The following is a 10269-nucleotide window of genomic DNA, read 5'->3' on the forward strand; positions in this document are numbered from 1 at the left end:
GTGGCTAAGAAAGTGCTGCTGGCTATACCCTGTATTGTCACCCTTGAATTGACACTGTATAGATTCTTAATACCCTAGTGAGTAATTCTCAAAAGCCATTTTCCACGGCACAATGTCTAGTTTTGTTTTGTAAGGTTATATGCATAGGCCAAATTCAGGTATAGAGTTTTAATAATCAGGTATAGAGCTTTAATATAATAAATGATTGTATTTTAAACCTATGCAATTCTTTTATGATTGCTCTTCTCATTTATTAGATAACTTGTTAAAAATGTTTCCATTCCATTTTTCCATCTTTAGAACGAATTATGCACAATGCAATATATTGACATTGTCGATTTTATTCTGAAGGTTTCCTCATTACAATACGATTATGAGGTTATCGTTAGTGCTGTCTTTACCCATGTTCATTCTGAAGGGAAGCAACTGTTTTCTTTTGGTATCTCACATTTCAGAATGCATAATTTCAACATATGCAGTGAATGTTGAGGTTGGTCAGGTTTGTCATTGCTATTTAAAATGTAATTAAGTTAGGTTGATACTGTCAAGCGATAATGTGTGTACACCTTCAGCTGTTAACTACAGTAGCCGTGCTGGCTAGTACTAGCTATATTCTCGGTAGGAATTGATGGGCCACTGGATGAGGTTTTGTACATGTGACAACCATTATCGTTTCGAAAAATAGTTTATTGCGCCAGACTTGTAACCACAGTGCACAATAGTTAAATCTGCTGTTTTAGAATAAATGTTATTCGTTTGGTGATTATATAGCTAGAATAGTAATGGGCATTCCGCGTCCTTCAGTGTGCCGGCTCTTGTGGCTCCGTTATGCTGAAAGTTGGTTTTATATTGAGAGATTCAACAAACATTCGCTGTAAACATATTAAAAACTAAAACAATTAAATTGTGGTCAGTGGATGCAGGGATATGCTTAATATTGTTTCAAATTTTCTGAATGCATTATTAAAGTATGCAATATTATTACTTTGCAATAACCTTTTCAAACAGTAAAAAAATATTTCTAAGTTCCAAATATTCTAAATGCTTCAACCTTAACAACTTTTTGTTTATTTGAAAAAACTCAATTAAATGTTTTAGAAAGTCTCCAAATTTGAAAAACTATTATATCGCAATACATTTTTAAAAAATGATCATAGAAACCTCCTTCCAAGGTCAAAATATTCTGTATATCCTGTATTCCTTTTTAGTATATTCTGAATGAGTGTATGTGTGTGTGTGTGTGTGTGTGTGTGTGTGTGTGTGTGTGTGTGTATGTATGTATGTATGTATTGTAGGTATTGGTGGTCAGCAGAATAAAGAAGTTTGTAGAGCAACTGCTCACTTGCCACAATCAAATAGAGGCGCCAGGTCGCAGTGGACCACCTACCAAGCCTCAACAGGAAAACAAATTAGAGTAAGGTAAGTGCTACGTTAACAAAATCATTGAATATGAGCTGTTCAAAAGCAGCCACTTCATCGCAATAGGTTTAGCTGTGCTCTTTGATAGCATGACTTCCTTCAGAATGCAGGGTTTGTCTCTTGTTTAGACTTTTTTTAGTGTACATTAGTTGTAGCCTAATAAAAATAATATTTCCATTTATTTAAACAGGCAACTCACTAAGAAAAAGGTTTTATTTACAAAGGCGTCATTGGCAAGTGGCAAAATTCAGGGTCTGTAAAAAAGTTAAATACACAACAGTAACAAAACAGCAACATTAAAAAGGCAACAGGCTGGCACATAACAAGTATCCAGCTAAAAAAATGGTTCACAGCAAGGATTAGATCATTTAAAATTCAAAAATGTTGACCTAACCACAAAAGGTACTGCTCATTTTGTCTCCATTCAACTCAGTGGGAAGCCGAAAATAAACTGCTCTGTCATGATTGCAGTTCAAAAACATTTGTCATGGTTATAATGCAAATACTTGTCTTGTTCTGCATTTAGGTGAGCTGCAATGGCTGGAAACTGGATACCAGAGGATGTGTTGATGGATACTGATCTTATAAAGGTTTTAGTGGATGTGGCAAAAGACTCGGCCCTTCTAAATGGAGTGTTGATGCGGACTAAAGAGACACCCAACTCATCCGAGGTAAACCTTATTCTACTTGCTTAGCCTACACTGAAGTTTTTTAAGGGAAAATCCACTGCATTGAGACCAAAAAATAAAATGACCCCTGTACCTTTTATGGTAGGAGCCATTGGTTATGATGGCCTAATTTAGTATTTTCTTACATTTTAAACAAAGCACAGTGGCTGCATACTAGTTGCTCACTATTTACTACTACCTTTGCTGCAGTTAGAGATTTACTGATTGTGATTGGGTAGTCAATACTTGATTTTGATTGGTATATAGGGCAGACAGAAAAGTTAGACAGCAAACTGAAAAAACAGGAGTCTCTCGTTCTCTTGGATCCATAAAACTGAGTTGGCTGGTCATCTAGACTGTTGTCCAACTGGTTTAGTAGGAATTCGGTCCCTTTTTAGACTGTTTTCTGAATAATTTAGTGGGAATTCTATTGCGTAAATGGTCATTATTAGCTTTTTTCACAATGCTTGGCAACCAATCTACATGTTCTATCTTACATTTTATGGTAACAGAATGCCAAGACCAGTAATGGAATTGCATACCTGTATAATTTCTGTACAATCTGTTGTGATCATAAGAAAGCTGGTTAATGTTTACATTTTACTGACTGACTGTATGTTACATCTGCTGGACCTGTCCCTGTGTTTGTATTTGTTTGTTCTTTGTTTCACTTTCTGTCATTTCATACTCACTCTGTAAAAACACTGTAAATCTAGCAACAATGTGAATAGTGTTTTTTTGCTGATGTGTACTTACACCTGTATTTAACAACCAAGTTTTGCCGATAGTAATAAATTCCCACATTGCATGCTGTTGAATTTCAGGTGGTGACCTATGCACCATTCACACTCTTTCCCTCGCCGGTACCCAAGGCTATATTCCACCAGGCTCTAACAGTACAAACACACTTTAACCGACTGGTTGACAAGATCAGCCAGGATTCAAACTTTCTGGAAGAGGCTCTGGCCAGCACCATTAAAGTGGATAATTTCACTGAGAGGTTGTTCAACATATACAGACATGTCTTGCAGGAAGGCAGGACCCAGGTAGGGTATTACTGCTTCCTAACAATGTCATATACTGTAGGTTACTTAATTATGGCCAAGCAGAAATCAAATAAGACTAAGATGAAGTTATAGGCCATGTTGACCCTCATTCATTTATTGTACTTTTCCAGTCTATTGTTTTGGGTCTGAATCGCTCTGACTACATGCTGGACCAAAAGGAAGATGGGAGCGCCTCCCTGAAGCAGATAGAGATCAACACCATTGCAGCCAGTTTTGGTGGTCTCTCGTCACGCACACCAAACATTCACCGGTATGCGGACCACAGCTATAGAAACGCTTTTGCTGCTTAACTTGGTTCTCTCCAGCTGTAAAAGTTAAAGTAGAATGGGAAAGTGAATTAGAAGTGTTTAAAGATGTTGTAAACATTTGATTGTGTATTCTCTTCGAATGACAATGGATATAAGAAGTATTCCACCGCTTGAATTTGATTGTGTATTCTCTTCGAATGACAATGGATATAAGAAGTATTCCACCGCTTGAATTATTTTCCCATTTTGTTAAACATTGGGATAAAATGTATGTTTTGTTTAGTTTTTTGTTGTTGTTGATAATCACTACATATCCTGTAATGTCAAACTGAAAAGATTTAATTTAGAATTATACAAAAAATCTGCTGTTGAATATATCTCTAAACATAGTCAAGTTAATAATTTTGCTGTGGATTAAACATTTAGGAATATATTGATATTTAATGTTTATGCTGAACTGAGTTGGCTTTTGTTGAGAAAATCAATTTCTGTCCCACTCTGTAATTCAACAAAATGTGAATAGAATCCAAGGGGGGGCGTGACACTTAATACATCAATGGTATTTCTGCACCAACAGACACGTCCTGAAAGTGGCTGGTCGGTTGGAGGAGTGTAAACGTATCCTGGATAACAACCCGTCTGCTGGCCTGGCCGAGGGCTTATCTAAGGCCTGGGACCTCTATGGCTCAGAGAGGTAGGTTACATATGGGAGGACTCAGATATGTCAGTTAGTTTGCCTTCTTTCAGTTAATCAGGATGATATTGTGAAAACCTTGGGGGTTTGTTGCTTGTCTTTTTCTGTAACTATGTTCCCATCCACAGTTTTTATGCCAGTAAAGTAATGCCACATATATTAATGTCCGAACTGTTTTGATGGAAAAAAATAACAAAGACTTTAGTACTCGAGTTGCAGCCACATTTTTTCTTCTGTGTGCTATGTAATCATGCAGCGCTTTGTTGTTGGTTTAGTTGAAACACCCTGGACATGGTTGTCAAATACCACATGATTGTATCCAGAGCGACTTAGTTGAGCAATTAGTAATTGTCTTGCTCAACGACACAACACAATCTTTTTCCACTTGCTGAGCTGGGGATTTGAACCCGCAACCTTTTAGTTACTGGTCAGATGCTCTAACTTTGTAGCTTGGCTGATGCGACCCGTGTAAATCACAGAGCAGGGGGGGCTGTGACTCGTCTGGACAGGAGACTATTGTAACTGCAATATTTGCTCAGTAACTGTGAGTGTTTTGGTTGGTTCTTATTTACTACCTGTTTGCCAGCTACTTGCACGCGCAACACACCACACTTCCTCATCAACTTGCTACAAGGAAGTAAAAATTACTGATTTTGAGGGGAGGTGCTTTATTGAAACATAAGTAATGATTTGTTTAAAATGGGGATATCCAACCAAGAGAAGAATTTGTTAACGCCTCTTGCTGACAATGAATAGGCACATTTGCATATTTTCTTTAAACAGATTTAAGAATACTTGCATGAAACCTAGCTATTAACAGAAACCAAATTGGATCAATTGGCTTGGGTTTTAATGAAGGTAATTCTGTCTTTCAAGGGCTGTCATATTGTTTCTGATCGAAGAAGTTCAAAGAAACATCTACGACCATCGATATGTGGAGAATGAACTATGGAAGAGGTAAGCCCTTGGTGCTTGGTCAAATGCAACATAATCTGTTCTGCCACAATCATCAGATTCATGTCTTGTTAATGATGCTGTCCACTTTTGGAGCTTCAAAGTGCTCGACCAATCTAGTTTGCTATCAATGGTATATCAATTTCTTATTATTTTAGGAACATTCCTGTTATACGACGGCAGTTTGAAGATGTATGTAAAACTGGATGCCTTGATCAGAATAAAAGGCTCTTTGTGTAAGTTTGACTTACACGTTTATCATGTCCATGTCAAATGTTATTTACATGTAAAAACATATTTTAATCTTTTGCTGTTAAAATGCTGTACTATTCTTACTTTCAATGTAAAGCTATTCTCATTGTTAATTTCATTCATTGTTTTTGCAGAGATGGACGGGAAGTGGCTATAGTATATTTCCGCAATGGATACATGCCACAAAACTACACAGAACAGGTTTGGGCACAATACTCTAAAACATGTTCCTGGGTTCTCAGAGCCCTGTCATAGAATATAAAAGGTTTCAACATAAAACTGCTTGCAATCACTTCTTACTAAGGCTTCTCATTAGAGAGGACTTAAATGTTTGATAGCCATCATCAACAGCCGGCCACCTGCCATGTCGGATTGTCTCACAAGCAATCATTTATAATAGCTACGAAAAAGAATGCATGTATAATATTGGGAACAACAATATATCATACAAAGGATTATTAGAGCCTGCCCGATATGGGATTTTTGTACCCAATACTGATTTTTTTGTGCAACTATTTACTCATACCGATTACATCTGCCGATTTATTCTATTATTATAGCTGAAATGAAAAATAAACCTTTTTCTCCATGGATTGTGCATAAAACCAACCTACAGATAGACGGAGGATACTCTGAAAGTACATTTCTTAAATTTAAACAATTTATTGAATGAAATTATTTTCTTTGTCTGTTGTTTGTTACTCTGTAACAACGACTTGCATGCAATGGAATGTATTGAATTATAAAAATAACATTCAAGTAAAAAGAAAGTAAATAACACCAGTAAGGCAACAATAAATTAACAGTCTGTATTTTCCTTTACTGGTCTCAAATATCTGTTTAGCTTTACAGTCATTAGTACTGCCACTTGTGTGGTATACAGTAGGAAGCACAGCTTCGCAGCCTTGGCACCTGACAGCTCAAAAGGTATTCTAGAATTGTATCAGATCATGATATACATGCTCAAACAGGCAATTTAAGACAAGTATTAGAAGTATTGCTAAAAAAATTTAACCTAACATTAGCAATGGGCAAATCATTGAGCCAAATGAATTGGTATTTCCACTGATGCGATCCATTGCTACACATAACCCTATTGAAAACATACATAGTCATGTGAATGGTGTGCTTCATATTCGTCCTTAACTTTTTTCGGTTTATTTCTCAGTGTCCAACAGAAAGAGGCAATTGTAGACAATCGGTCACTACTGCAATTGTAGCAACGACTAAACATGGATCTAAAAAAATGGATGCCAGAGCTTGAGAAGTACAAAGAATTGCAGGCTGTTTACTTAAAGAAAGTAGGGCATTAAAAACTAAAGGAAGTAATTGCACTTAAGTAAGTAAGTGCAATTTCAGGAATACAGGAATACTACTATACAGTACCTACAGTATAGTAGTTACCAGTGAGTTTGGCCATAGCGTCAGTGTTGTGGGACCTTTTTACACTGGAAAGCTTAAACTCAACTTAATAGCAGTTTGTTTTCGTCCCTCCCACTGTTTTAAGGTGTGGGTGTTGTCCTTTTGAGCAAACTTATATCCAGTGAAAGAGCGCCCTCTTCAGAACAAATAATGAATTGCAAACCAATATATCGGTCTCATATCGGTGAATAAATCGCTGATACAAATATATCGGTAAACTGCTAATATCTGCCAATAAAATCGGTGAACCGATATATCGGTTGGGCTCTAATGATTATGCTATTCATGCATTCTTTATAATTCTTTAATATCTTAATTAAAATATTTTTGCCAATCAATCTAACTAAAGGAATTACAGTGTTGTTAATTATTAACGCTTGAAAGCAAATCTTCTGCAAATAGCTTTGTTCAGTTCTACTGACTGAAACTGAAGAACTGCCAAAAGGCTTTTTCAAACATAATTCTTTCACCATATTTTATGATTTAGCGTAAAGCAAGATATTATAGTGAGTGAAATTATTGGAAAGTAGCCTAGGGGAAAACAAATGTCCCAGATAGTTTACACATTTTACATTTGACAAAATAATTTATAATGCCTCTAAATAAAGGAATTTATAATTCCTCTAAATAACCTTATTAGTTTTTTTTACAGGGGAAGCTTTTCTGAATAATTTTAATATAATTCTATCGTGCAAGACTAGAATAAATAAGGCACCTACCTGTTTATTTATTTATTTGATTTAAAAAAATTTATAATAGGCCATGAATAGTTTCAACAAAATGTGTCAATACATTCTGTTGTTCCTGCCAGTTTACCTCGTGGACACAGTGCATACACCCCGTTGATTTGTGACTGTTTCCACCAGTGGTTGGGAGGATTGGTAAATCCACCGGCCCTACCTGATATCAACACATGGTGTATTATTCTGTATAGAACTGGGAGGCTCGTCTCATGATAGAGCGTTCTCTGGCTGTGAAGTGTCCAGACATAAGCACCCACCTGGCTGGCACCAAGAAGGTCCAACAGGAACTGTGCAGACCTGGTGTTCTTGAGAGGTTCTTCCCCGGTGAACCGGATGTTGTGGAGCAAATCCGGGCCACCTTTGCCGGGCTGTACACCCTAGATATGGTAAGTGAATAAAACGGTTCCCTTTTGGTCTCTGTCATATTTGCATATTTTTTACTATACAGTTGGCGTCACTGCTTCAGCTGTCAGATTTTAATCTTGTGAACAGGGTCCGGAAGGTGACAAGACTGTGGCTATGGCTTTGGCAAAACCAAACCAGTTTGTTCTGAAGCCACAGAGGGAAGGTGGGGGTAAGACAACATTTTCCATCATGATTACCTTTAACTTAGTCCTGTTCTGGCCTGTCTGCTAATGTGTAGAATTCCTCTCCTGTAGGCAACAACATCTATGGAGCTGAGATCTGTCATGTACTAGAGGGTGTGAAGAACAGCACTGAGAGGATGGCCTATATTCTGATGGACAAGGTTCAGCCCCGCCCTGTACACAACTACCTTCTAAGGCTGGGGTCACCTCTCAAACTCAGCACCTGCCTAAGTGAACTAGGCGTGTTTGGGGTTTATGTCAGGTACGTTCAAACTGTCAGTTCTTTGAGAATGTTATATAAATTAAATGGGGATGTTTAAGGCACAGTGGGAATTTGCTCCCACCTTGTGGACACTAGCTGAATTACAGCAACTGCTCATTTTCTTCTGGTCCAACGGCTTACAAAAGCTGAAAAAAGTATCATTTTCAGAAGACATTTAAGTGATTTAGATATCACAATGATTCCTTACAAATACTGCCCAAGTCGTATTTGAGTCCTGTGAGTCAGCACAGTGTTATGAACTTAATTGAATACCTTTTTTTGTAGATGGCAGTGTTGCTTTTCATTCTTTTCCTATATAGTGTGCTTTTGGTTTTTAAGTTCTGTCTGTATTAGTTTTTTTGCTTGAACAGAAATGTAGTGAATTTTCTGGCAATGATTGAGGGATTTTACTTGCTGTTTGGCAATGCTTGTTTGAGAAGGGATTGTTGTCTATCTGAGTGAAGCCATTAGAAGAGAGCGAGGTTGTCGCTTTACTGTTTACCTACAAAGGTCAGTGTGGTGATGATAGGTGTGTACTTGGGCAGAGTAATGAAGATTCCCTTTGTCTCCTCTGCATTTGTGTGTGTGTGTGTGTGTCAGGCAGTGTCATGTTTTATGATTACATCCAGTTTTTATTTCAACTAACTAATTATTCCAAACATGTTAAAAACAATATATGTTAACTTTGCAAGTACGTTTGTGAGATTGATTAAGTTCTTAAAACTATGTTTGTGGTAGTGGAAGATCAGATTTTTAGGTTTGAACTAGAGCAGTTTTCCAATATTATTTTACTAAATAATAATAATAATATTATATTATAACAAAATTTCAAACAGATTCATTGATAAATATTATTAAATTTAACAATCACAAAACCATGAATGAAATTTAAAATAAACAGAAATGTGATTTCCTTATGCCGAATAAGTTAGTACACACTTACCTTTACCATCACATAAAATTGGTAAAATAAGAATAGTTTGCAACAAAACTGCTACAAAAATTTAAAAGCAGCAAAATAAAATATATTTTACTAACTAACTTGTGAAGGTGTTTAATGCAAGGGCTTTCTAAAATCTTACCGGAAATATAGCTGGTGTTACTAAAGCAGCCACTTCTTGACTGGTAACATTTCAGATTTGAACAGCTGAGAAGTAGACATTTTCATTTGCTTTGACATTATGCCTAGCTTGTTGGGAAAGTGGTCTAGATTTGAATGTGCATGTTGTGGAGAGCACAATGGATCAACCTTGAGCACCCCTCTTCATTATGTTCTGACCACTTCCATCATGGACAAACATGAATAGTGTCATTTAGAACAAAACTTATGAAGTCAGAAGACTCCCCTGTAGATGATTGTTGATTTGATGTTCTGTATCCACACAGGCAGGGCCAAGACATGGTGCTGAATGAGTGTGCTGGACATCTGCTGAGGACCAAGAGTGATGAACACTCCGATGGAGGTGTGGCTGCTGGGGTGGCAGTGCTAGACAATCCCTTCCTCGTCTGACCTACACTGCACTTTGCCCCATTCCTAATAGAACTGCAGGATGGTAATACAATGTGAAACACACAAGGCCTTCTTTGACCAAAGATACACTGCTGCTCCCCGTTCATTTTAGATTTTTGCTGGACCGCGTAACTGGAGCCAGCCAAGAGCAAATGTCACTGACTGACTGAGTGACTGACCTTCGGACTAAGTGACCGACTGAGTGACCGACTGAGTGACCGACTGAGTGACCGACTTATGGAGTGACCGACTGAGTGACCGACTTATGGAGTGACCGACTTATGGAGTGACCGACTTATGGAGTGACTTACGGAGTGACTGACGGAGTGACTGACGGAGTGACTGACGGAGTGACTGACGGAGTGACTTACGGACAGATTGAGTGACTGACTGACTTTGGTAACTACATATAGTACGTTTATGGTTATGTTGCGATGAACGAA

General features: G+C 37.5%; 1 protein-coding gene across 4 annotated transcripts; it reads left to right on the top strand.

Moving 5' to 3' along the window:
- Positions 1–374: 374 nt before the first annotated feature.
- gss (glutathione synthetase) lies at positions 375–10269 on the top strand. Of its 4 annotated transcripts, none has more exons than XM_010891823.3 (13): positions 375–499; positions 1296–1419; positions 1946–2090; positions 2912–3133; positions 3265–3404; positions 3980–4096; positions 4973–5053; positions 5209–5286; positions 5437–5503; positions 7659–7853; positions 7960–8041; positions 8127–8316; positions 9703–10269. In XM_010891823.3, exons 3-13 carry the CDS (start codon positions 1956–1958, stop codon positions 9824–9826), a joined length of 1431 nt encoding a protein of 476 aa, XP_010890125.1. In that variant the 5' UTR covers positions 375–499; positions 1296–1419; positions 1946–1955; the 3' UTR covers positions 9827–10269. The 4 variants fall into 4 exon arrangements, with proteins under 4 accessions (XP_010890125.1, XP_010890122.1, XP_010890124.1 ...); XM_010891820.3 differs by having other exon boundaries at positions 375–490; XM_010891822.3 differs by having other exon boundaries at positions 375–490; positions 1296–1414.

This window comes from Esox lucius, chromosome 12 (genome assembly GCF_011004845.1).
Source record: "Esox lucius isolate fEsoLuc1 chromosome 12, fEsoLuc1.pri, whole genome shotgun sequence".
NCBI classification, from domain to species: Eukaryota; Metazoa; Chordata; class Actinopteri; order Esociformes; family Esocidae; genus Esox; species Esox lucius.